General features: G+C 47.7%; 1 protein-coding gene across 6 annotated transcripts in view; it reads left to right on the top strand.

Moving 5' to 3' along the window:
* LOC107396532 (caskin-2) overlaps positions 1-27,849 on the top strand; it is a 72,097-nt gene that overhangs the window by 40,632 nt on the left and 3,616 nt on the right. For 3 of the 6 annotated variants that reach the window (XM_070551536.1, XM_070551537.1, XM_015976292.3), the window contains 17 exons: positions 5,166-5,263; positions 5,401-5,546; positions 6,189-6,284; positions 14,490-14,620; positions 15,834-15,942; positions 16,398-16,506; positions 20,968-21,062; positions 21,385-21,502; positions 21,951-22,124; positions 22,433-22,507; positions 23,531-23,661; positions 24,865-24,928; positions 25,165-25,262; positions 25,350-25,460; positions 26,152-26,253; positions 26,330-26,468; positions 26,543-27,849. The exon at positions 26,543-27,849 is cut by the window's right edge and continues 346 nt beyond it. In XM_070551536.1, the coding sequence (XP_070407637.1) occupies positions 5,166-5,263; positions 5,401-5,546; positions 6,189-6,284; positions 14,490-14,620; positions 15,834-15,942; positions 16,398-16,506; positions 20,968-21,062; positions 21,385-21,502; positions 21,951-22,124; positions 22,433-22,507; positions 23,531-23,661; positions 24,865-24,928; positions 25,165-25,262; positions 25,350-25,460; positions 26,152-26,253; positions 26,330-26,468; positions 26,543-27,849 (3,103 nt within the window). The remainder of the gene's footprint in view (positions 1-5,165; positions 5,264-5,400; positions 5,547-6,188; positions 6,285-14,489; positions 14,621-15,833; positions 15,943-16,397; positions 16,507-20,967; positions 21,063-21,384; positions 21,503-21,950; positions 22,125-22,432; positions 22,508-23,530; positions 23,662-24,864; positions 24,929-25,164; positions 25,263-25,349; positions 25,461-26,151; positions 26,254-26,329; positions 26,469-26,542) is intronic. The other 3 variants (XM_054734200.2, XM_015976293.3, XM_015976294.3) reach the window with 3 other exon arrangements.

Here is a 27,849-nt window from a genome sequence, read left to right as displayed (position 1 = left end):
TTCATGAGGAGTCACTGGCTGGAGCGGACCCGACTCATCCCAGAAGCTAATATCTTAATTTGACCTTGAATGAAAAATAAACTCTTAAAAGTTTTTATCACGGTGGAGGCAGCGTTCAGTTCTGCCTTCAGTCTGACGGCGCGCCGGAGTTAAAGCAGCGTGCGCGCTTATTGAATCTGTGTGTGTGTGTGCGCGCGCGCAGCACAGCCGCTCAAGTCACCGCGTCTCGTTATTGGCGCTATTTAAACCAATGTTGTAAAATGACTTCTGCCCAGCCCAGATGTGCTCACTTGTGCACCCATGAGCCGTGGTTCAGCCGGAACGCGTCTGACCTCTGACAGACGCACTCTGAACTTCAGATCGTCAGCGCGCTGTTAATAGCCTGAATGGGAATAATTTCTTGTTATTTAGTTACATCCACAATGTCCTGTGTGTGAGGTTTACAATGTCAGAACACCTGCATGAGACAGGTGTTAATTACAATCTGCCAGAATGACTCACCACCTTCAGATTCCTCCAACACCGTTAAAAATGATCAAATACGGAACATATTGGCGTGCGCAGGCCAGAGTGCTGAAGCTCGGCGCATTGTTATTATGAAGCTAGGGCACATGCGGAGGACACGCACACACACACACACACACAAGCTAAATATACTTGTTTTCAATTAAATTTATTGGGCCCACTTACTTTTTCTTTGGCCCACCCACAAATGAGTTTCTACGCTAATGGTGACATATGACAGACTTTTCTGAGCTCCGCAGCCATTACATTTTTCACCTCGCGCACCCCCTAGCGGCAGCTCGCGCACCCCCAGGGGTGCGCGCACCACACTTTGGGAATCCCTGATGTATGTTATGAGAAATATATAGACAGATGTACAAAACACTATAACCATATACATCACAAACAAAAATAATGATGACAATACAAAACAGCTTATTAAGTTCCAAAAGGAGGTGGAACGAGGTTTAGTCCAGTATGAGATCAGTTTAGGTTCATGGACCTGGGATAGGTCATGTGTTAACGTTTAGTTTGGTCCAAAGGTTCGCAAATCCTATCGCAATACAGCGGTGGTCGGGTGGCTCGCCATCCCGCGCTGATCAGGGCTGATCGCGGGAAAAAAACCTGACCTAAACAAGGTCAAAAACATAAATAATCATTCACAGAAGAAAATGAAACAGCGTTCAACTGCTATGACAAACTAAATAAAGTTAAATAATTGATGCCATATGTTATACAATAATCAATAAACCAATAACCAAACCAATCATATCTCTTATAATGACTATCATTCAAAATACTATTACAAAATAACATTCTCGTGGGTCCCATCAAAGTATATCGGCAATAAAGCTAATCAGTTAATCAAACATGTTTTTCTCACATAATCACAGGTGTTGCGCAACAAGTTCAATTATCTAAATGGAATTTAACTCAATGCAAAAGTCGCATCGGCCGTTTTGGCATTTAATCAGAAATGTAACCAAAAACATCTAAAACGGACCAAACTACAAAAATGAAATCACTCGTTCGACTCTTGATACGTTAATTCAACATTCGGCCGTAGTGGAATAAACAACAACAACAAGGTTCGATGAATAAAACTAGTAGTTGCACTTAATGTTACTAGCCTTGCATTAACTTGCCAGCATTTTAGAATGCGCTACCGCGGCTCCCTACTTTCATTAATTATGACCAAACAAAACGAACTAATAACTCACCGTTGAGTCGATTGTGAGGTGGTGTAAAGATGAATGAATCGGCCGGGTTATTGCACGCTGTCAACTAGTATGCAATGTAAAATCTGTCAATATCTGACAAGTATGCCAACCACAGGGACAACAGCAGCCAGGTAAGCAGGGAACATGCAGCTGATTTACCGGGAACTTATACAGGGTTCATTCCCGCCACAATAAAGGGATTGGCGGAAATGGGGTCAGAAGTTATTGTGGTTACACCCGCATCACTGCAGATACAGCACCAATCCGCCTATCGATCTCACGCTCCAGTTTTCCCTCACTCTCACACCCTGCGGGCCCCCTTTCTAAATAAGGGGACCACCACCCGGTCCGCCAGTCCAGTGTAACTGCCCCTGATGTCCACACGATACTGCAGAGCCGCGTCAGCCAACACAGCCCCACAACATCCAGAGCCTTAAGGAACTTCGGGCGGATCTCATCCACCCCCGGAGCCTTGCCACAGAGGAGCTTTTTAACCACCTCAGTGACCTCCGCACCAGAGATTTGAGAGGCCAACCCAAAGTCCCCAGACTCTGCTTCCTCACTGGAAGACATCTTCGAAGTATTCTGCCCACCGATCCACAACGTCCTGAGTAGAGGTCAGCAGCACACCGCCCCCACCAGTGTTGGGAACGTTACTTTAAAAAAGTAATTAGTTATAGTTACTGATTACTTTGTCAAAAAAGTAACTCAGTTACTAACTGAGTTACAAGATTATAAAAGTAACTAATTACCAAGAAAAATAACTACTTAGTTACTTTTTTCATTAAAGAATGCAAGAATTACTACAATAGTGAAATATAAATGACTAACGACTGGAACATAATAAAATGTCCAAATGTTTTTATAAACCTGAATAATTTAAATAAATATGCACTTAACAGGAGGAACTACTAATAGGAACATTACACTAATCTAGACTATTAAAAGGTCACTGTGTGATATTTAACAAGACCCCAATCAGCTAAAATGTAAAATTGCAAATAGAAACACCTGTAAAGGTTCCTGAGCCTTTAAATGGTCTCTCAGTCTAGTTAAATTACAGAAATAAGTGTAAATTTGCACAGCATTTTAATTTTTCCAGCGTCACATAATTGTGTGTTTTTAGCAACATTTCTGTTGCGGGTAATCTAGTAACGGTTAAATAAATAAATAAAATCCTTTAAAATGACACTAGAAGAGGCACGAGCCTGATGGAGGACTTACATTTACTAACCTGGGTCAGACCCAACCACAGAAGAGCTGAAGCTGGGTGGTGAACACACACAGGTAGTTCTAATAACACCTGAGCTCCATGACGTCTGAGACTGATGCATCAGTGTTACAGCGGGACTAAAGACATGATCAGAAACAGGTCACAGCTGGAGGATCTAGGAAGGTAGAAGATCAGGACGTCTGAGCGGTGAACAGGTGAGCGGACCTTCGGGACGTCCCGCTGTCACGCTAAGAAGGGCACGGCTGCAGACCCGCACCTGCAGCCGTAGACTATTCATCACGTCTTCCTCGTTCTTCACGGCCGTGATGCGCTTGGATGGAAACATCTGCCTCTTTAGCTCCTGATCAGCTGATGACAGCTTCAACACACCGTGCTGCTTAACGCACACATTTCCTTATCAGTACCAGAAACGACGTTTTGTTAAAAGACGGTAATTAATTAGTTTGCTCGTTACTGAAAGATATATATTTTTTATTAACGTGGTTATTTTAAACGGCGTTATTCCCATCACTGCTCTGTTGTGTCTACAGCAGGCAGCGACTGAGACCGTGAGGGTCTCCGCCCACCCGGCCAATCATCATCGAGTTTGTAAGTGCGTTACCGACACCTCTCTCTCCCTGGCTGCAGCTGAAGTGTGGCGGTCAGAAAGCCTCACACTGCTGCTCAACGTTCGAAAAGCACATAGTAACGCACTTCCTTACGTCCCCAGTAACGGTAACGGCGTTGCAACGGCGGGAAAAGTAATTAATTAGATTATTCCGTTACCTAAAAAAGAACGCCGTTAGTAACACCGTTATACTTAAACGGCGTTACTCCCAACACTGGTCCCCACTATAGATAGTGATGGTAGCGCACTGCTTTCCCCCCCTCAGGCGCCGGATGGTGGACCAGAATCTCCTTGAAGCCATACGGAAGTCTTGCTCCATGGTCTCACCGAACTCCTCCCATGCCCGGATTTTTGCCTCGGCGACCACCCGAGCCGCGTTCCGCTTGGACTGCCAGTACCCGTCAGCTGCCTCTGGAGTCCCACAGGCCAAAAAGACCTGATAGGACTCTTTCTTCAGCTTGACAGCCCCCCTAACCGCCGGTGTCCACCAGCGGGTTCGGGAGTTGCCACCACGACAGGCACCGGTGATCCTGCGACCACAGCTCCGGTCAGCCGCCTCAACAATGGAGGCATGGAACAGGGTCCATTCAGACTCAATGTCCCCCGCCTCCCCCGGAACATTCTGGAAGTTCTGTCGGAGGTGGGAATTGGAGCTCCTTCTGACAGGAGACTCTGCCAGACATTCCCAGCAGACCCTCATGATACGTTTGGGCCTGCCTGGTCTGACCGGCATCCTCCCCCACCATCTGAGCCAACTCAACACCAGGTAGTGGTCAGTTGACAGCTCCGCCCCTCTCTTCACCCGAGTGTCCAAGACATGCGGCCGCAAGTCAGACAAAACAACAACAAAGTCGGTCATCGAGCTGCGGCCTAAGGTATCCTGGTGCCAAGAGCACATATGGACACCTTTATGTCTGAACATGGTGTTCATTATGGACAATCCATGACTGGCACAGAAGTCCAATAACAAAACACCACTCGAATTCAGGTCAGGGGGGCTGTTCCTCCCAACCACACCTCTCCAGGTCTCACTGTCGTTGCCCACGTGAGCGTTAAAGTCCCCCAGCAGATCGAGGGAGTCACCGGAAGGAGCGCTCTCCAGCACCCCCTCCAAGGTCTCCAAAAAGGGTGGGTAGTCTGAACTGTAGTTTGGTGCATAAGCTCAGACCACAGTCAGAACCCGTCCCCCCACACGTAGGCGGAGGGAGGCTACCCTCTCATTCACTGGGGTAAACCCCAACCTACAGGCACCAAGATGGGGGCAACTAGTATGCCCACCCCTGCTCGGCGCCTCTCAGTGGGAGCAACTCCAGAGTGGTAGAAAGTCCAACCCCTCTCAAGGAAACTGGTTCCAGAGCCAGAGCCATGCGTTGAGGTGAGTCCGACTATATCTAGTCGGAACCTCTCAACCTCACACACCAACTCAGGCTCCTCCCCCACCAGAGAGGTGACATTCCATGTTGCTCTGTTGTTTGAGGTTTTTAGATGAAACTCCAGCAGATGCTTGACTTTGACTCGAAGCAGAAAACACAAGCATGGCAAATGTGTATTTTATAGTAAACAAGTGGTCTGAATCTGTGCTGCGACCTTTGACCTGCAGGTTTTCTGCGCTGCATCATGCTGCCCTCACAGGAACCACAGAGCTGCTGTCGGCGCTGGTGGAGGCTCATGCCACTGTGGACATCAAAGACAGTAACGGTAATCTGATTAGTGAAACCTCCATTTGACGTCTGTTAACACCTTTTATTACATCATGTGTTCTTTAGAAGTTTGGAAAGAGAACCTTCTACAAAAACGTTCCACCATTGCGTGATGTGATGTGTTTTGCTGTGCAGGAATGCGCCCGTTGCATTATGCTGCCTGGCAGGGGAAAGCAGAGTCGGTCCTGATGCTGCTCCGCTCTGGAGCATCAGTTAATGGAACCTCTCAGGATGGGCACATCCCTCTCCACCTGGCTGCCCAGTACGGACACTATGAAGTGGTGAGTCGACTGAAACTCAACCTCCATCATGTTAACAGATAGATGCAGGCTCACTGGCAGACCGTACACTGACTGGGCTCAAACTGGGTCAAACATCATCCAAAAATGAAATAAAATTCCTAGTGACCTTCAGGAATTCTGGGGGAAAGTAGAGAGATAACAACTGGACCAGGAGCTCTTAAATTAGCTGGTGGAAGGGAACGTTGTTCTGCTGAAACCCAACAGCCCGGGTCTGACAGCTGATAAGATGTGAGTGTGATCCCAGCTGGTTACAGATGGGCAGACCTTTGGGTGGGTGCGGGGCGACTCTGTTTGTGAGCCCGTGCTGTCAGCTGCACAGATGTTCAGAGGTACTTTTTTAATGTGATTGCGAGCTTTTGTTCTGGTTGTGGGTCAGATTAGGAGGAATGTAGGTGAACAAAACCTGTCCTCATTTTCATTTGGAGAAAATTCAAATGTTGACATGAGTGTGATTAAAAAAACAATATCTATGATCTGTTTTCTAAAGATTCAGCTGCTGACCGGGAACGTTCACCCATAAATACGAAAATGTCAGGTTAAATTGTTTGGTTCTGATCCAGTTTGTTGTTGACCTGCTGCCTGAGCCTGTGGTTCTGACTGCATGTTGTGCTGATGTTTCAGTCTGAGATGTTGCTCCAGCACCAGTCCAATCCATGTCTGGTCAACAAGACCAAGAAGACACCTCTGGACCTGGCCTGTGAGTTTGGACGAGCCAAGGTGAGGATTCTGAGTCGGTCTCATGGTCCAAACAGTGTCTCTGAATCCTGTAGCTTCAACACCAACAACATCCGGGTCGTTGAACTGACATGACTTTGTCTCCATGGTAACAGAGACTGTCTTTGTGGCAACAGATGCTGTGTCTGTCTCCATGGTAACAGTGTAAACACACTGAGCTGGTTCTGTTTCCAGATTTCATTTATTCATTTCCGTATCACTTCATCTAGCACCAACTAGAGGAGCACAAAGTGCTGAACATGAAACACAGACACATCTGACACAGTAGTATATAAAGAGTAATAACAGTAGATTAAATAATAGAACCTGTTGTCAGACAAAGGCCGAACACCCGTTAGAACAACAGAACAATAAAAGGATAAAAACCGTTGACGTCATCGAACCCTAACCCTAAAATCTCACTAAGTAAAGGCGACCGAACTAAATGCTGCTTCAGCTTAGCTTCAACACTCTAATGCTGCTTCCACATCTGGCCCGGTTCGGGCTGGGTGGCGTCGGTCCGGGTCTCACACTGGTAGGTCTTGTTCACACACACTTCTCAGGAATGTGAAAATCTCCTAGCATGTGGGTGGGACAAAAGACGCGTGTCTCCTTTAACCCTCTGGGGTCCACGGACAAGTATCCGCGTCTTTAGATCAGGTCTGATTTGGGAAGCTGTAGCAGCAAGACTCCGCCTCCCTGAGTTTCGGTTTCAATTCAGCTTTAAAAAGGAGATTATAAACCACACCCCAGTTTTTAAATGTTGTTAATAGGCAACGTAAAAGCGGAGTTATACTAAACAAAATAAACGACCTATTTTTAGACAATCTGACAACTTGTCAAACAGCAGTTTAGTAATCCGTGAGCGGGAACGTGCTTGTGAACATAAAAAACCCACAAAAACATGAGATCCTGTTGCTGTTGGTGGAAGTCTCACATATAGCATCATGACGTAGCTGAGAGAGAGAGGAAGGCTGCACGAGTAACGAGATGTGCGCAAAAAGGAGCCGCTTGGCGGGAACGTAGTAACAACAAACAATTAAGACAGATGTTGACGGTAAACTTCATATTTTGGAGTGATCCGGACAGATCTATTGTCTCTGCAGTTTAGTAGGCTTTTATTAGGCTTTAATAAAGGATGATGAGAAGGATAAATGTCCACCAGGCAGTTCAGATAGTATGGCTGCTTTTTGAACTGGAAGCAGAGGAAGTGGGCGGAGTCTCACAGCCGAAGTCTGAGGCAAACAGCGAGGATGTTGATGACGATGTGGCAGATCCATCCGTCCTCATAGAAGAGTTGGGTCATGATGAGAGGATGAAGGCAGAGATCCAGCTCCTCGGAGATCCAACGAGAGGAGTGGGCAGCGCCGCACAGCAGTCAGATCTCGATCTCCGCGGCGTGAGACCGAGCCACTCCCCACTCCAAAATGCATGTACATTATTGCCTAATTAATAAAATAAGTATAAATTCAGATAGTCCAGGTTGTCCTGAAAAAAATGATACCCCATAAGGCAATATTTATTGTTTTTATTAGAAAATACAAAAGAAAAACCAAAATGAGTCAAAAATGGTGATTCACACCCTGGACACCAGAGGGCTAATAATTTTTTTTAAATTAGTTATTTGCTATATTTAGTCATATCGTTTATAAACGTACAGTCTAGATTACCATTCTAAATGATAAAAAACACTCGTCATAAATGTTTGTTGGTTTCACAGTAAAATAAACAACTTTTTTTCCAATTCTGATTTTATGTTTCTGAGTGATTTAAGGTCTAATATGCAACCCCTTTATGTCCAAATATAAAAAATAAGTATAAATTCATAAAGTCCAGGTTGTGCTGAAAAGATTGCTACCACATAAAGCAGTGGTTATGGTTTTTATTTTGGAAATAAATAATATTCAATTCAAGTTTATTTATATAGCGCCAAATCATGACAAGAGTCGTCTCAAGGCACTTCACATAATAAACATTCCAATTCAGGCCAGTTCATTAAGCCAATCAGAAATAATGTTTCCTATATAAGGAACCCAGCAAATTGCATCAAGTCACTGAACTATACAGCAATCCTCATACCAAGCAAGCAAAAAGCGACAGTGGAGAGGAAAACTCCCTTTTAACAGGAAGAAACCTCCAGAGAATCCTGGCTCAGTATAAGCAGCCATCCTCCACGACTCACTGGGGATCGAGAAGACAGAGCAGACACACACACACACACACACACACACACGGACAAGTAATGTGTCTATAGTTATATTATGATGTGTTAGTAAATATTCTATTTGGTGAGATAAACTTTATTGTATTTATCCTAGTGGATCTATAATTAAGCGGATAAACTAGTAGTAGCACATCCAACGTCAAGGAAATCAAAAAGTTATTATCAGGAGAGGGAGAATGTATTAGTGGTTAGCAGCAGTGTGCTAGACGATGGCCCCCTCCATGAGGCCGCCACAGCTCAGCAGAACATCGTTGTAGCTTCTTCTGGGGAGAAAAACACTTAGAGAGAAAATAAAGTTAACAGCTGAATTAGCAGGAAATAATACAGTTAAAGAGCAGATTGTAGAATAAAGCAGTAGAGTGTGAAAAGTGGTCAGTGTATCCTCCAGCAGTCTAAGCCTATAGCAGCATAACTACAGAGATAACTCTGGATAATCTATCCTATTTAGATGGAGGCATGTTGGAGTCAGGGCAAGGGAGAGTCGTCTTTACCGACTGTATACTCCACCTCCCTATACTCCCCCCACTTGTCCAGATTTAGGCTAACATCAGATTTTAACTATAGGCCCTATCAAATAAAAATGTTTTAAGCCTATTCTTAAAAGTAGACAAGGTGTCTGCCTCACGGACTAAGGCTGGGAGCTGGTTCCACAGGAGAGGAGCCTGATAACTAAAGGATCTGCCTCCCATCCTAATTTTAGATATTCTGGGAACCACCAGTAGACCTGCAGTCTGAGAGCAAAGTGCTCGGTTAGGAATGTATGGAACAATCAGATCACTGATGTATGATGGAGCTTGATTATTAAGAGCTTTATATGTGAGAAGAAGGATCTTAAAATCTATTCTGAATTTAACAGGTAGCCAATGTAGGGAAGCTAAGACAGGAGAGATATGATCTCTCTTTTTAATTCTCATCAGAACTCTAGCTGCAGCATTTTGGACAAGCTGAAGACTTAACTACATTCTGTGGACTTCCTGAGAGTAATGGATTACAGTAATCCAGTCTTGATGTAATAAATGCATGAACTAGTTTTTCAGCATCACTCCTGGAAAGTATGCTTCTAATCTTAGCAATATTCCGAAGGTGGAAAAAGGAAATCCTACAAACTTGTGAAACCTGGGATTTGAATGACATGTCCTGGTCAAAGATAACACCAAGGTTCCTTGCTTTGTTCTCGGAGATTAATGTAATGCCATTAAGGTCAGGCGATTGGCTAAGCAATTTCCTTTTCTGGATTTCTGGTCCAAAGATGAGAACTTCCGTCTTGTCTTGATTTAAAAGCAAAAAGTTTAGAGTCATCCAACTTTTTATGTCCTCAAGACAAGCCTGTAATCTACCCAACCGATTAGGTTCATCAGGGTTAATGGATAAATATAACTGAGTATCGTCAGCATAACAGTGGAAGTTTATCCCATGCTGTCTAATGATTTTACCAATTGGGAACATATATATAGTAAAAAGAATTGGTCCAAGCACTGAACCCTGTGGTACTCCGCAAGTAACCCTGGAGTAAGAAGAAGATTTGTCATGTACGTTTACAAAATGAAATCTGTCAGACAGGTAGGATTTAAACCAGCCTAACGCTGTTCCTTTGATCCCTACAACATGTTCAAGTCTTTCTAAAAGAACATTGTGATCAACTGTGTCAAAGGCAGCACTGAGATCTAACAAGACTAGAACAGACACAAGATTCTTATCTGAGGCCATGAGAATATCATTTGTAACTCTCACTAATGCAGTTTCAGTACTGTGATACTCTCTAAAACCAGACTGAAATTCCTCAAACAGAGCATTAGTGTTTAGATGCTCACATACTTGGATGGCCACTATTTTCTCCAGGACTTTGGATAAAAATGGAATGTTAGATATTGGTCTATAATTCATTGGGTCATCTGGATCCAGAGAAGGCTTCTTAAGTGAAGGTTTGATTACAGCAACCTTAAAATCTTGTGATACGGTACCCATTTACTAAGGATAGATTGATTATATCTAGAATGGGGGCAGTAACCAAAGGAAATGCATCTTTAAATAATTTGGTTGGGATTGGATCCAAAATGCAAGTTGAAGGTTTAGATGAAGCTAATATTTAAGAGGGCTTAAAAAAACGATTGATTAAGCACGGGGGAAAACCAGGCTACCAATATGTGAACACTTTATACCATACTGTATCTGGGCAGGGGGCTGGCCCTAGTGGGAAAGCGGCTAATGTGAGGGTGGCCTCTGTCTTTGTTGCTCAGATTCAAACAGTTCAGTTGGGCTTTTTATTCTGAAGCATCTTGATGAGATAAATCAGAAGCGATGCTAAAGAAATCTGGTCATTGATAAAGTTTTGTTCCATTTCACCCAAAAGCTTTAAAACTCAACTCTTCTGTTTCTTGCTTCGGTCGTCTGAAGTCAGATGTTTCCTCTCGGTTGTCTCAGTCTGAGCTGTCTCAACAGTTTAGGTCTAGATCACATAGAGCTGCTGGAAGAGATCTCATAGCAACTTAAAGGCTTTTTAATAAAAATAACAGACTTTGCTAGTCAGCTGACTGGTTTTCACGTGTTGGTTTTGAACCCAAAGGATCATCCAGCTGTGCCTTCTTCTGCCAAACATCTGGATGTATTCAGCGTTTCTCTGAGTTATTACTTCACACCTTCCTGCATTTTCAGCTGATTCCCTAGAAAACTGGAACTTTAAAAGATAATTCTCCAGGTTTGGGTCAGATGTGCAGCTTTTACTCCCTAAAACACTCACACTCGGTGTTTTAGGGAGTAAAAGCGTACAGTACACACTCACACTCGGCGTTTTAGGGAGCAACGGCGTACAGTACACACTCTCACTCGGCGTTTTAGGGAGCAACGGCGTACAGTACACACTCTCACTCGGCGTTTTAGGGAGCAACGGCGTACAGTACACACTCTCACTCGGCGTTTTAGGGAGCAACGGCGTACAGTACACACTCACACTCGGCGTTTTAGGGAGCAACGGCGTACAGTACACACTCACACTCGGCGTTTTAGGGAGCAACGGCGTACAGTACACACTCTCACTCGGCGTTTTAGGGAGTAACGGCGTACAGTACACACTCTCACTCGGCGTTTTAGGGAGCAACGGCGTACAGTACACACTCACACTCGGCGTTTTAGGGAGCAACGGCGTACAGTACACACTCACACTCGGCGTTTTAGGGAGCAACGGCGTACAGTACACACTCTCACTCGGCGTTTTAGGGAGCAACGGCGTACAGTACACACTCACACTCGGCGTTTTAGGGAGCAACGGCGTACAGTACACACTCACACTCGGCGTTTTAGGGAGTAACGGCGTACAGTACACACTCACACTCGGCGTTTTAGGGAGTAACGGCGTACAGTACACACTCACACTCGGCGTTTTAGGGAGTAACGGCGTACAGTACACACTCACACTCGGCGTTTTAGGGAGTAACGGCGTACAGTACACACTCACACTCGGCGTTTTAGGGAGCAACGGCGTACAGTACACACTCTCACTCGGCGTTTTAGGGAGCAACGGCGTACAGTACACACTCTCACTCGGCGTTTTAGGGAGCAACGGCGTACAGTACACACTCACACTCGGCGTTTTAGGGAGCAACGGCGTACAGTACACACTCACACTCGGCGTTTTAGGGAGCAACGGCGTACAGTACACACTCACACTCGGCGTTTTAGGGAGCAACGGCGTACAGTACACACTCACACTCGGCGTTTTAGGGAGCAACGGCGTACAGTACACACTCACACTCGGCGTTTTAGGGAGCAACGGCGTACAGTACACACTCACACTCGGCGTTTTAGGGAGTAACGGCGTACAGTACACACTCACACTCGGCGTTTTAGGGAGCAACGGCGTACAGTACACACTCACACTCGGCGTTTTAGGGAGCAACGGCGTACAGTACACACTCACACTCGGCGTTTTAGGGAGCAACGGCGTACAGTACACACTCACACTTGGCGTTTTAGGGAGCAACGGCGTACAGTACACACTCTCACTCGGCGTTTTAGGGAGCAACGGCGTACAGTACACACTCTCACTCGGCGTTTTAGGGAGTAACGGCGTACAGTACACACTCTCACTCGGCGTTTTAGGGAGCAACGGCGTACAGTACACACTCACACTCGGCGTTTTAGGGAGCAACGGCGTACAGTACACACTCACACTTGGCGTTTTAGGGAGCAACGGCGTACAGTACACACTCTCACTCGGCGTTTTAGGGAGTAACGGCGTACAGTACACACTCACACTCGGCGTTTTAGGGAGTAACGGCGTACAGTACACACTCACACTCGGCGTTTTAGGGAGCAACGGCGTACAGTACACACTCACACTCGGCGTTTTAGGGAGCAACGGCGTACAGTACACACTCTCACTCGGCGTTTTAGGGAGCAACGGCGTACAGTACACACTCTCACTCGGCGTTTTAGGGAGCAACGGCGTACAGTACACACTCTCACTCGGCGTTTTAGGGAGCAACGGCGTACAGTACACACTCTCACTCGGCGTTTTAGGGAGCAACGGCGTACAGTACACACTCTCACTCGGCGTTTTAGGGAGCAACGGCGTACAGTACACACTCACACTCGGTGTTTTAGGGAGCAACGGCGTACAGTACACACTCTCACTCGGCGTTTTAGGGAGCAACGGCGTACAGTACACACTCTCACTCGGCGTTTTAGGGAGCAACGGCGTACAGTACACACTCTCACTCGGCGTTTTAGGGAGCAACGGCGTACAGTACACACTCACACTCGGCGTTTTAGGGAGCAACGGCGTACAGTACACACTCACACTCGGCGTTTTAGGGAGCAACGGCGTACAGTACACACTCACACTCGGCGTTTTAGGGAGTAACGGCGTACAGTACACACTCTCACTCGGCGTTTTAGGGAGCAACGGCGTACAGTACACACTCACACTCGGCGTTTTAGGGAGCAACGGCGTACAGTACACACTCACACTCGGCGTTTTAGGGAGCAACGGCGTACAGTACACACTCTCACTCGGCGTTTTAGGGAGTAACGGCGTACAGTACACACTCACACTCGGCGTTTTAGGGAGCAACGGCGTACAGTACACACTCACACTCGGCGTTTTAGGGAGCAACGGCGTACAGTACACACTCACACTCGGCGTTTTAGGGAGCAACGGCGTACAGTACACACTCTCACTCGGCGTTTTAGGGAGCAACGGCGTACAGTACACACTCACACTCGGCGTTTTAGGGAGCAACGGCGTACAGTACACACTCACACTCGGCGTTTTAGGGAGCAACGGCGTACAGTACACACTCACACTCGGCGTTTTAGGGAGCAACGGCGTACAGTACACACTCACACTCGGCGTTTTAGGGAGCAACGGCGTACAGTACACACTCACACTCGGCGTTTTAGGGAGCAACGGCGTACAGTACACACTCACACTCGGCGTTTTAGGGAGTAACGGCGTACAGTACACACTCTCACTCGGCGTTTTAGGGAGCAACGGCGTACAGTACACACTCACACTCGGCGTTTTAGGGAGCAACGGCGTACAGTACACACTCACACTCGGCGTTTTAGGGAGCAACGGCGTACAGTACACACTCACACTCGGCGTTTTAGGGAGCAACGGCGTACAGTACACACTCACACTCGGCGTTTTAGGGAGCAACGGCGTACAGTACACACTCACACTCGGCGTTTTAGGGAGCAACGGCGTACAGTACACACTCTCACTCGGCGTTTTAGGGAGCAACGGCGTACAGTACACACTCACACTCGGCGTTTTAGGGAGCAACGGCGTACAGTACACACTCACACTCGGCGTTTTAGGGAGCAACGGCGTACAGTACACAGGGTTTTGCACATTTGTGTTCTGTGCTTAGAAGGTTTAAGAAGTTGTGACGAATGTTCAGGAAATATTTTTTTAGCAAATGTCTCAATGGAAGCGGATCTGCTTTCAGATTTTCTGTGACCGTCTCACGTCCCCCTCCTCTCAGGTGGTGCAGCTGCTACTCAGCAGCAACATGGTGGTGGCGCTGTTGGAGGGAGAGAGGAAGGAGCAGACAGACTCGGCCTACACCACCCCGCTGCATCTGGCAGCTCGCAATGGACACAAAGACGTCATACGGTGATAAAACTCTCCATCGCTCTCAGAGTTCACCGGGAGAACGTAGATCATTTAGCTGCTGCAGACCTGCACACGTAGGAGACCACTCCTGAGGCACAGCTGACCAACCAAAAAAGAGATGTGATTATTTCCAACCCGAACTTTAGCACTCGGGATTAAACTTGGTTGAGAACAGAGAACCAGCTTTGTCCAAACGTAGTTTTCTAATTTCCCCTCAGCTGTCCTAATCTAAACGTCCCGTCTTCGTACGGATGTTGTCTCTGTTTTCATAGAAAATCTGATGTTTGGAAAGTGATTTTAAAAACAACAAAGTGATGGAAATCAAGGGTTCAATGGAAGTGAAGAACATTCACATCCATCAAACTAAAGTCTTGGCTCTTCTTCTCAGAAGTTAAAGGTCAAACAGTAGGGCTGGGCGATACGGCCTAAAACCAGTATCACCATATATCGAGGATTTCAGCTCGATAACGATGAATGGACGATAACTACAGGTACAGGCGTGGAAACAAAAGTTGTCCACTACATGGGGCTGTGGCATGTTTTACGTTGAGTGACTCAAGGTGCTGCAGCTTCTTAAAAGGACAGGAACGTCGCCAACCCACACACCTTTTCATTTTATTACTATCAAATTTATTGACATGGGAAAATTATCTCGGTAAGAGTCAGAAATTTTGATAACAATAAATGTTTGATTGATTGCCCAGTCCTGGGTCCAGCTGAACCACGTAAAAGTGAACTGTCTTTTTATGTAGATCTGATTGGCTCAGAGCACCAAGGTCACACCCCTCTGGTATTACTGGGTCTTTAACATTAGTTCTAATGTAATAAAACACCAAAACTGGTCATCGGAGCTGTGAGGAGATTCTGACTGTTGTTGCTATGGTTACGTCTCAGAGCTGAGACAGCAGAGCGGGAGGGAAGGTTTAGCTCATCTCTCGCTATAGAAACGTTCTGTAGGTGTTTAGTGATGACGTGCTGTAGTTTCTGGTTCCATTCCTGTCGAACCCCGTACGTAAATGTCTACAACACCATTCTAGCTTCATGGGTCGCATGTTTTCAACAACGCCCAAAAAATCAAAAGGAAAATGTTCATGATGGTGACATTTGGGAAGGCCGTTGTAAAAATAGTGGCAAGAGGAACTTCAGATGACATCGGTGCTTCTCATTAGAACAGCACAGCTCTGGTCATAAATTCTGTGTGTGATCTCCTCAGGTTGCTGCTGAAGGCCGGCATCGACATCAACAAGACCACCAAGTCTGGAACAGCTCTTCACGAAGCCTCGCTGTACGGAAAAACCGAAGTGGTCCGACTGCTGCTGGATGTAAGGTTCTCTCCAAGTACCCAGAATGGTGATCAGGTTCTGACTGATGCTGTTACGGTATTAGCATCCTCATTAATATGATCCAGACCTCAGAAAGCAGTCGTCCTGCAGGCTGAACGCGTCAAACTAAGATCAAACGTTAGAGTCATGATCGTCTGCTTCAGACGTAATCTCCTCTCAGTAATCGAGTTAATCTGTGGAGTTTATAAACTCATCATCTCTTCAGTCTGGGAGAAGATGAGGTCAGACTGAAGGGTTCTCTCTGTTGGAGGACTTAGAACTGAGAATGTCTGAAACAACGTGCAGATTAGCAGGCAGTCCAAGTCCGGTCGGGAGGGGAGCTGTGACCTGGTTGGATCACACAAGTGGAACCTCTTGGAGAATTTAAATGTTCCATGAAAGAGGTGAGCTGAGTAGACAGGAAGTGTCAGTGATGTGTGTTGTCGCCCATCCAGGCCGGAGTGGACGTGAACATCAGGAACACCTACAACCAGACGGCGCTCGACATAGTCAACCAGTTCACAACGTCACACGCTAGCAGGGACATCAAGCAGCTGCTCCGAGGTCAGAACTCTACACACGCACTCATCTAGAGGATTACCAGGACCACCACACTAACACGGTGTTTGACCCCTCTCGCCTTCAGAACTGCCTAAATTCTACATGGCGTTGAATCAACAAGGTGCTGAAAGCATCTTTAGAAATGTCGGCCATATTGACAGGACAGCATGTTGCAGCTGATGGAGATGTGTGGGATGCACATCCAGGGCACGAAGCTCCCATTCCACCACATCCCAAAGATGCTCTATCGGGCTGGGATCTGGTGGCTGTGGGGGCCGCTGTAGTACGGTCAACTCATCGTCATGTTCAAGGAACCAGTTAGAGATGATCGGAGCTTTATGACATGGTGCATTATCCTGCTGGAAGCAGCCATCAGAGGATGGGTACATGGTGGTGATGAAGGGATGGACATGGTCAGAAACGATGCTCAGGTAGCCCGTGGCATTTAAACCATGCCCAGTTGGCACTAAAGTGTGCCAATAAAACATCTCCCACATCATTACACCTCCACCACCAGCAGCCTGCACAGTGGTAACAAGGCATGATGGATCCATGTTCTCATTCTATTTACGCCAAATTCTGACTCTACCGTCTGGATGTCTCAACAGAAACGGAGACTCATCAGACCAGGAAACACTTTTCCAGTCTCCAACCGTCCACTGTTGGTGCGCTGGTGCTAACTGTAGCCTCTTGTTCCTGTTAGTAGTGGAGACGAGTGGTACCGGTGGGGTCTTCTGCTGCTGTAGCACATCCGCCTCATGGTTGTGCGTGTTGTGGCTTCACAGACGCTTTGCTGCGTTCCTCGGCTGTAACGAGGGTTAGGCTCTTCCATCAGCTTGAATCAGTCGGCCCGTTCTCCTCTGACCTCCAGCATCAACAAGGCATGTTGCCCACAGGACTGCTGCATACTGGATGTTGTTCCCTTTTCACACCATTCTTGGTAAACCCTAGAAATGGTTGTGGGTGAAAATCCCAGTAACTGCACAGATTGTGAAATACTCAGACCGGCCCATCTGCCACTAACAACCACGCCACGCTCACAAAAGCTTAAATCACCTTTCTTTCCCATCCTGACCTTCAGTTTGTGTCGTGGTGGGGTTTACGTGCTTGACCCAAGACATGCAGAATCAACACAAGAGACAAATGTACAATTAAACCAAGGTTTTATTAAATGGTGCACAACTAAGGACGCCCCACACTGGGAGATGCAGGGGGAGCAAAACTAGACCTGCAAGTAGATTCTGGATTAGGAGGAGGTCTGGTGGTTTGAAGGTGGAGGAGGAGTGGAGGTCTAACTGTGCTACTGGGGAGATGGGATGTGGGGAGGTCCGTTAGGTCTGAGGTGGCAGGATCCAAGTGTCCAGTGGGGTCGAGATAAGGGTTCCAGAGAGGGGTGGATGAGCAGTGGTGAACGGGACTGTGGGGAGGAAGATGCAGGCTGAGGAAAGGTCCAGGGGTATGGCTGGAGGTGTGAAGTTGAGCAGGATCTAAGAATACAAGACGCAAACCTCAGGTAGAGTAATCAGTTATATGAGTAGAGACGAGACGAGACGAGACTGCGCGGCAGGAGAATATCCAACTGGAGAGACCCGTGTGGAGTAATCAGCCGGCGCTGAGCGGTGGTCTCCCTCCTCCTTAAGCCAGCAGTGATGATGGATCTGCTGCAGCTGGTCCCGTTCAGACACCGCTCACCTGGAATGGCTGCTAGAGGCTGATTAGAGGATGAGCTCACCTCAGACCATGACAGTTTGGAGTTCAGGAGATGGTCTTGACCAGGACCACACCCCTAAATGCACTGAAGCAACTGCCCTGTGATTGGCTGATGAGATAATTGCAGTAGGGAGTAGTTGAACAGGTGTTCCTAATAATCCTTTAGGTGGGTGTAGTTTAGTGTTTTTATTTTTGTTTACAACGTAAACAGGAAACGCTTTCTGCTGTGATTTTCACCTCTGTCAGTAAATATGAGCTGTTGTTGTTTGTTTTATTATGTTTCAGCTACAGGAGAAGCTTCAGAGTTTTGTTAACTGTTTAGTTGATGTTTTCTTACAGTAGTCTCCCTCAGGTGGCTTCATAAAAACGATGTTTACCCTTCAGCTCCGTGCTCCAGCTTCACCTGAGTGTACCAGCTGTAGGTGAACCAGCAGCTGTAACGCTATGGGGTTATGTAATGCTAAACTCTTCATCTGTCAGCATTCACAGCTTCAAAGAGCACATCCAGCCCAAATCCTGAAGCTCCGCGTGGAAACGGAGCGCTGCACTCTGTAATCCTGCAGCCTTTTGAACTTCCTGTGGGAACAAACTCAGGAGATAACGAGTGCTTGTGTTGGAGAAGTGGTTTCAAACATAGGCCAGACGTTTCTGTCCTGTTCACAGCTTCAGAACGAGGAGATGGAGAACTTGTGCATGCTCTGCCGGCTCGTGCTAAGGATGAATTATTGATGAGTCGTGTCAGCTGCTGCGTTCAGTGCGAGGTTGCTGGTGGTCACGGCGTCTGGGTGGAGTGAGTCAGGGTTGTTGGAGAGAATCCTCAATAAATGTGTTAACATGATGTGGTTCACAGCTCCTATATGCAGGTGTTTCCATTTAGCTCTGAATAATAATAATAATAATCAGGTTATTCATGTTAAAACTTTAAGGAAAGTGAGTATATTTAGGAAGACGTTGATTCAACCCGCTGTGCTAAGGCCTGGTTTGGACGTCCTGCAGATGTGGTCCGGACCGGCGGACCCGATATAGACGTGATCCGTACGTCCATGTGACGCTGACTGGGGAAAGGGGAGACCTGTTTTTTTTCTGTTTACAGTTTTAAATCAAACCTCGTGTAGCGTGATCAAGTTCTGATCCGGCCTCAAACGTCCGATCTGGGTCAAGGACTGAGATGATCTAAAACCCAACAATCATATTTTCTTATGTCCCTGAATGTGTTGTAGCTAAGCGCTAGCTCATGCTAGCAGCAGCAGATCTTCATGTGGAAAGTTTTACTTCCAAAATCTGAATTTCTTAAGTTAATCATAATTTTAAAACATCCATTATTTTATTTCTTTGAAACAAATTGTAATCGGAAGAAAAACCAGTAACATTTTACAATAAGGGTCCATTTAATACCAGTACTTAGTACGGTATGTTATTAACGTTCCCATTGTTGTTGGTTATTAAGTGGGTGGTATCTGCATTACTTAATATTAACATTAACATGAGGTAGTTGTTAAAACTTGATTTAATAGTTTATTATTGCTTAATAATGCACTAAGTAAGATTAATAAAGGTACCCTTAGCGACAAGCTCATCAGTTGGGCAGACTCTTTTAGAGTTGGTCTTAAGATGCACCGAACCGGCTTTAGAGAGCCGATACTCAATTATTAAATATTGGTCACTTCTGAAAATCTGATTTTTAAGTGAATTTTTGTGAGTTTTGTGTTCTAGCGTTACTTTAGTTTACTCTGGACTAAAACTCTGGAATGGTTCGGTCTGGTTATTTTTGGACCGGTATGTTCCGGTGTGGGTCTGGAACTTTCAGACAAGCGTTTCGATCGCAGTTTGGGTCATCACGTCGGCAGGTGGGTTAAAATAACTGTCATGCGTGTTTTTTTTTAAGTTGTGCAGCTAGTCGGTATTTCTGTGCTGTAATAAGTGGCTACAGAGCTAAAGATGAAAACAAAGTGCTTACCACAGCCTCCACATGTGACTCCAGAGTCCAGAAGCCTGCCTCGCTGCCTCGGCCTACGGCATAGCATCCCGCGCGTCGTAGCAACTCCGTGTATTTCTCCCATACGAAGAAAAATCCGCTCCGGCTGTTTCTGTCCTTAACTGTTAACTGTATTGGGCTTTAATTCCTTCATCTTGGCCCGACACTGTGCCGACGTCCGCTCTGATCCTTTGGCTGCCATCCATGAGGAAAAAAACTACCAATCTGCCTAGCTCCTCCTGTGGACTGTCGCCATGACGATGAGAAATGTACGGCACTCTGAAAGTGACCACGACTTGCCGGCATCTATTCACATTCATGTACAGCTAACGAAAATACAATCTAGGGAACTCCGTTTGTTTTGCTTGTTGCAGGTAGTGATGTATCTCTGTCAACCAGTCAGTGGACTGTGTTGTTGCTCCACCCTCACTGTACCGCTCCAGAATATTCTGTACCTACAGCAAAAGGGAGCCAAAAAAGTCCCATGTCTGGCTCGGTCCGGGTGGGATGTCTGGACTGGTTTTCCAATTGGAACAGAAAAATTAGCGACCGATCCCTCCAATCCCATGCCAGTCTGGGCGATGGAAGAGGCGTGAAAGAGCCCAGTGTGTCGGATCAACGTCTCTCTCTGGGTCTTTCATTTCACGTTTGGATTTGTTTGCTGATCGGATCGAGCTCTGTGCCGCAGCGCTCCTCAGTGTTCGGATATTTAGTTGTGATGAATTTTCCACCTTTGACTGAACCTTTTCTCCCGTTTTGTGTTTTCGTTTCCCGGACAGATGCCACTGGTATTTTGCAGGTCAGAGCTCTGAAGGACCACTGGAACCTCCACGACCCGACGGCCCTCAATATCCGAGCAGGAGACGTAATCACGGTGAGTTGTTCAGAAGCTTCTGGGGTTCTGGTCGTAACTGTACCACCAGATACCTGCTGCTGCTTCTTTGTGTCGTTTTACACCCGGAGCTTCGTCTGGTGGAGGTCTGAGGTCGAAGTTCAGGTTTAGAACCAGAAGAGAAACTTCAGTAAAAACCAGCTGGACCTCATTGTGAAAGTTTTGGCTGATGTTTCACCCAGCTTGACAAAATTAGAGTTAAAAAATCAGCTGATTTCCGAAAAACTGGAGCAGAACCTCTTCTACAGAACTTCTGTTCAGAACTTGTTTACGGACCCACTCTGACCCCTGTTGACCCCTGCAGGTGTTGGAGCAGCACCTGGACGGACGCTGGAAGGGCCACATCCATGACAACCAGAGAGGGACGGATAGAGTGGGATTCTTTCCTCCGTCCATCGTAGAGGTCATCAGCAGGAGGAACGGTCAGTCCTCCAGACATCACCTTGTGGTTCTGCTTCCTGGAGGAGGAAACACGTCCAAACCCAGACTTATTGTCCTCCGCTGCAGAAAGTTATAAGAAGTTAAATCTTGTTGATGTTTATTGGACATGAAGTCTGATCTACGTTTTATGCAAACCAGAACATTTAATAATCTTCTGACCGTTTGGGTTTGGGTTCATGTGAAACTGATGGGGTCAGATAGATGGTGAGGTCATCGTGGCTCGCTGAAGGAACAGGAAGTGATGTTTTGCTCCTGTAGGTCAGAACTAATCCAGCTGCTACCAGACCATCTCATGCTCTAGTTCTCCTCCTCCCTGCACCCATCATTCCATACCACTAATGACGGACCCCCCCACTCTAACCATCCGCTTGATAACCTCCTCCTCCTCTCCCCCCTCTCTCCCCCCTCCCTCCTCCTTCTTACTCGTAGGGGGCACCCTGTCCCGGCACGCCTCTCTGCCCACCCAACGCCAGCAGCTCCTCTCCAGAGCCCCTCCCTCCTCCGGCCTCAGCCCCACCCCTCACACCGACGATTCCTACTGTCTGTATGCCCCGCCCACCCACGTGGTGCTGCCGCTAGCCAATGGCCTCACTACCTGCACAGGTATACCACACACTCAGGACACACACGTTTGAGCTTCTGGAAGCCCGTCAGACCTGCAGCACAGATTCTGGGTCTCATTCTGCAGTTCGGGTCAGAACCGGATTTGAGTAAAACTTTAATGTGACACGAAAACTCAAACGCCGACGCAGAATATTGATCCTACTAATAAACTAAGCTCTAACTGGTTTTCTCCGGCTGTAAAGCTAACCCGATCTGCAGCCCTGCAAATAAAAACCATCAGAGACCCGACTGGCTCCTCCTCAGTCCCCGAAAACAAGCCGGTCCATCCGAGTCTTTGTTTCTGATAGGTTTGTCTCCGAGCCACCTGTCTCGCTCTGGGTGTCCCTTCGAGGACATCTGGGTCCTCAGGGCCTCGTACAACGGTAAGAGCCCCCTCCCCCAGAATGAGAGCTTCCCCGCCACGGCTGCGCTGAAGCTGCACCTCTGCCCGGCTCTGCATCAGGACCCCACACACCAAGACCACTAAAGACCAGGCTCCACTGCAGGGTTGGCTCTCGTCTCCAGCATCACAATCTCAGGGACCCACGGGGTTAAACCTCACGGCTCCCGTCTGTTTCTAACTGTGTGCTCGTGGTAAAACATTAGTTAAGGTTTTAGGTTCCCCCAGTCAGTCAAACGTGAGGAACTGGGAACAGACCAGTCCACCTGTACACAGATTTGTTTGTTTTTTCTTTCTTTTATCTGAAACAGCATTTTAATACTTATGCCCGCCACTAGGGGGTGCTGTTTTGTCCTGGCTACAACTTCTGAGTTGCATTCAAATATCTATTTAATACGGTTGATAGATGAACCCTAACCCCTTTGTCTCACCTGTCGGCCAGGTGAGTTAAAGGCATCAGTGGAGAAAACTGGATCAGGATCTGATGAAGCCAGCAGAGTCAGTAGTGAGAGGATGTTTGTCTTGGTGCGTTGGGTCCAAACGTCCTGCTTCCTGCTGACACCAGGGCCTCCTGCAAACCGTAACCCTGCCTCTAGGGGGCGGCGCCAGCTCATCCTGCACGATGCAAGATGCTGCATGTCGTTTTAAAACTAGCAAATGTTATAAAGCTGAAACGGATTTTTAGGGGGGGGGGGGGTGACATGTTTTCTGCATGTTTTGAGACTTTTGGTCAGTGAAACTGGAGGCTGTGACTCTGACAGGAATCCGAGTCAAAGCCAGAAGCAGGAAGCACTTCTTCAGCCTCACATCTCACCAGTAGTTAGTTTTCCAGCTGCCGTGTAAACCAGGTGAAACATTAACTCTGATGTTTTATGTAGGAGAGGGTCTAGTTCCAGACTTTGGACCACCAGGCTTGTCTAACAAACGTCTCTGGCTGCTCTCCTCCAGCCTCTCTGCATCCCCGGCTCCCTACAGCCAACAGGAACTTACCGTGTGTTCTTTGCAGCTGGGGACAGAAACAGTGTTGGGAGCACCGGCAGCGTGGGCAGCACCCGCAGCGCTGGCAGCGGGCAGAGCACAGAGAGCAACAATGCCACCAATGGACACCGGCCCAATGCTGGTCACCATGACAACAAGGTATAAACAGGCCAACACTCATAGACAAACCAAAAGCACAAAAACGTCCAGATATCTGCTCAGGAGTCCAGGAACCTTCAGAAGAATCGCCATGCTTGTTATTAAATGAATGAGCTGATGTTAGCTCGGGTCACCTGCAGACGTGCGGTCTTCCTGCTCTGGAAGGTGAACTTCATGTAAAAGGTTTAGATTAAAATATGTATCCGTTCACCTGAATCAACTCCCGTCTTGGTTCAGCGTTCAGAACAACTTACTAATTCTTTACTGGTTTTCAAAAGAGCCTCTCTGTCACACAAACATAGGTTGACGTGCGGGGACGTCTAGTAGATGAGTTGGGAACAACAGCAGTCGGTTGGGCTCGCACACCAAACACACGTCGCTACGACGCAGACACGCTGGTGGACTTTTACATTTCCAGTGTGATAATAATAGACTTCTACGTGCAAACATGATGCTCTCATAGCTCTTTGCTGTTGAAGAGCATCTTCTGTCTGCAGTGTACACAGGACCATCGCTCCGCTGGGCCGGAGGTGCTGCGGACTGTTTCTCTGTAACCCTAGAGCAGTGAGGTCATGCGTCTGGACGGGACCAGGTTAAACGGGTTAAAGCTGAACGCATCTTTTCATGCCTCGTAACAACGATCCAACATAATAAACTAGCTATAAATACGTCGTGGAGATAAGAGCTTGAGCTGACGTTTGCGGGGTTGTTTCATACAGCCAGTGATGACTGTGTGTTTTAGTGTGGAGGAGAGTTCCTGAGTAGAAGAGTGATGTGTGTAGGGGCAGCTGGAACCATCAACAGGCTGGAGGTTCTGGTTCTGGATCAGAACTATTTGCTATCAACTCTTAAACTCTCAGCATGAACATAATGAGAAGCAGTCTGAAGACTAGTTTCCACTGAGCTGCAGGCGGACCACAGCAGGAACACGAAGACGGTTCCTGCAGAACATCAAACAGGAGTTAATTTTCCTCTTCATCGCTTGTATTTTGCCCTGAAGTGTGCTCAGAAATCTAGAGCATCAGAGAAGATTTTCTAATACAACATTCGTCAGATTGGATCAGTGCTGGGACAGAATCTGTTCTGACCAGAGAGACAAGTCATGCTCTTATGAAATGTGGTCTACAAACATGAATCCTGATGTGATCAGATGTTCAGGTTCTGGAACAAGGAATTACTCTGATGATGTTCTCGTTCCCCCAGCTGGCGCCCCCTGCTGCTGATCTCGGACATTCAGCAGATCACACACCGGCTGACCAGCCTCCAGGTCTGTCTCTCTATCTTCTACTGTGCCTAGAAATGGCCGACCAGAACCATCTCAGAACTCTGTAAAACTGACTGAAAGAGGGCTCCCAGAGGCTTTAGATTGAATTCATGTTTGAAACAAACATTTATAAGGTTCCTATGAAAGCACGATGGAGTCTGAGGATGAACTTCTCCATCAGAGAGCTGGTTGTTCTGGGAACTCCTGTGAGGTTTGATATTTCTGCTCCGGGTCTCCAGGTGGAACTCCTCGGAGGCAGACGGTGACGGTCCAGCGTCCCACAGAGCCGACCTTTACGCAGCAGTTTGTTCGTCCTCAGCAGCTTCTGGAGGGGAAGGTGAGTGGGCCGTGCTCTTCCTCTCAGGGTCCTTCGAGGGTTTCTGGTTCTACCAAAAGATGTACGCATGTGTTGTGTGTCCCACAGGACGCTGAGGCCATCTATCAGTGGCTCAGCGAGTTTCAGTTGCAGCAGTACACCGGAAACTTTGTGACTGCCGGCTATGACGTGCCAACCATCAGCAGGATGACCCCTGAGGTAAACGAGGAGTTTAGACCCAGTGATTAAAACAAGGGCCATCATTTATCAAACGTTCGTAGAGATGGTCTTAAATCCCGTCCTACTAATGAAATGTAGAATGTGTGTACTAACGGTCAACATCCCGATGGCCTCTCGTCCGCATGCTCCTCCACAATCGTCTGATGCTAAAATCCGCCTGTGCGTTCCCAGGCGTGTGTGTGATCGGTGAGCAGAGGAGGTTCTGGGTTCTCAGTTGTAAAATGAAATTTGAACTTGTGCTGATTATCTGTCGCTCCACAATGGCTCCCAAGTCAGAGCATAGCTCCAGAAGGAGCTCTGGGGAGATCCGTGAGCTCATGAGTCCTCAACACAGGTCAGCCATGATGTGTCAGACTCCTGTCGGTCTCATGTGTTGGTTTTAGCACCAGTTGTGTGAAAAGGCTGTTTTTCCACCGACGTAATTATTTATTGGGTATGAATGAGGAACATGGGTGGACGTGTGAGACCTTCAGTGCTGCGGTTCCCCCGCTCTACCTCCAGATGCTGTTCCTGCGCATGGTCAGAGCTGCTCTCGTGTTTAGGAACATTTTTACGTACAAATTGTTAAATATCACAATCGGTCCTACGCACGAAAGACGTACTGATCTGTTTGTGAGTACGGTTAATGAATGAGGGCTCGGGACTCTGATCTGGTTTCTTCTCCCTGCAGGACCTGACCGCCATTGGAGTGACCAAACCTGGACATCGTAAGAAAATCTCCATGGAGATCAGTAACCTGAACATCTCTGAGTGGCTGCCGGAGTACATCCCAGTAAGACGTATCACCGATGCATTCACTGACCCCTGTTGGCTCAGGATGTTGTCTGACTCTCATCCTGCTCTTACAGTCGGATCTCAGTGAGTGGCTCAGCGCCATCGGACTCCCCCAGTACCACAAGAAACTCTCTGAAAATGGCTACGACTCCATCAGCATCGTCAGAGATCTGACCTGGGAGGATCTGCAGGAGATCGGCATCACCAAGCTGGGTAAGGACCCCCCCCCCCAGACAACCTCAGGGTCACTGTGAGGTCTCCTCTTTGATGGTTAGGTTCTTCTCCAGGTCACCAGAAGAAGCTGATGCTGGCGGTGAAAAAGTTGTGTGACATCCAGAAAGCAATCCTTCATGCCGAGTCCAGTCATGGTACGCTGCGGCGTAAAGCTCCAGGAGGACTCCACCTGGTGGCCATCGAGTCTCCTGACGCTAGCAGTGAATGCTCTTCACCTCACACCCCCATCATGATGACATTCCAGGACAGCGAGCTGAGCGCAGAGCTGCAGACAGCGATGTCAAGCCACTATGGGGGCTGTGAGGAAGGTTTAGCCATCAAAACTGCCGTAGGGATGTCCCAGAGCCAGGAGAGCTTCGACACGCGGTCCAGAGGCTCTGGACGCTCCCAGGAACCTTCCTCTGCTTCCGTCAATCCCCAAAACTGGTCCCAGGAGGGCAGCCTCACCAAGGAGCGGAACATCCCCGAGGGCTGGGACCAGAGACCATTACATCATCAACCACTGCCCAAACAGGTCCCTTTGGGGACCGCCACTGTGTTCAAGTACCCGGCCATCCCAGCCAAGCCCAAGCTGTCTGGATCTCGAGGTTCCTCCCCTATTGGATCCCCGGCCCTGAAGGGCTTCAGCTACCTGCATTCTCAGTGTGGCTCCACAGACCTGGACTCATCTCACAGACCTCAGAACATGACGCTGACACCACCCAACAAACGCACCCACACCAAGACCCGCTACACTCTGTCTGATGGAGAACCCGATGAGGATGACGATGAGCTTGCGGTTCCTCCAGGAAATATTCCATCCTATGCCACGCTGACCCGGAAGCCCGGCCGCAGCCAGCTGGCCCGACTACAGTCGAGCTCTGAGAAGAACGGCAGCGTAGGACGCAGCCAGTCGTTCGCAGTGCGGTCTCGGAAAAAAGGTCCTCCCCCTCCTCCCCCAAAGAGACTGAGCTCGGTGAGCAGCACTACCAGTGGGGAGCTGAGCGACAGCAGCACCACCTCCTCCTCCGGCGGCGTTGTGACCGACAGTCCAGGTAGCGTCAGGAGCATCGCTGCCTCTCTGGAGGGCAGCTCAGACAGGAAGAGCCTACCAGGACCCAAACCTCCACATCAGGACTCACTATCCAAATCTTCAAGCTCTTCAGGGGCCAGCGAGGCTGCAGCGGCGAGGAGGAAGGTTCAGAGTGAAGGTGTTCCCTGCCAGACCAGCAGCAGCACAGAACCGGACCGAGGGATAACGTCTGACTCTGAAGAAGACGAGGCAAAGGATCAGGGAATGGTGTGCTCTTCTTCCCCCCACAACAGCTCCAGTGAGTGCATCCCCTTTGCCGAGGAGGGCAACCTGACCATCAAGCAGAGA

The sequence above is a fragment of the Nothobranchius furzeri genome, chromosome 5 (assembly GCF_043380555.1).
Source record: "Nothobranchius furzeri strain GRZ-AD chromosome 5, NfurGRZ-RIMD1, whole genome shotgun sequence".
NCBI classification, from domain to species: Eukaryota; Metazoa; Chordata; class Actinopteri; order Cyprinodontiformes; family Nothobranchiidae; genus Nothobranchius; species Nothobranchius furzeri.
The sequence above is the reverse complement of the archived record's forward strand: the minus strand, read 5'-3'. Positions and strand labels throughout refer to the sequence as shown.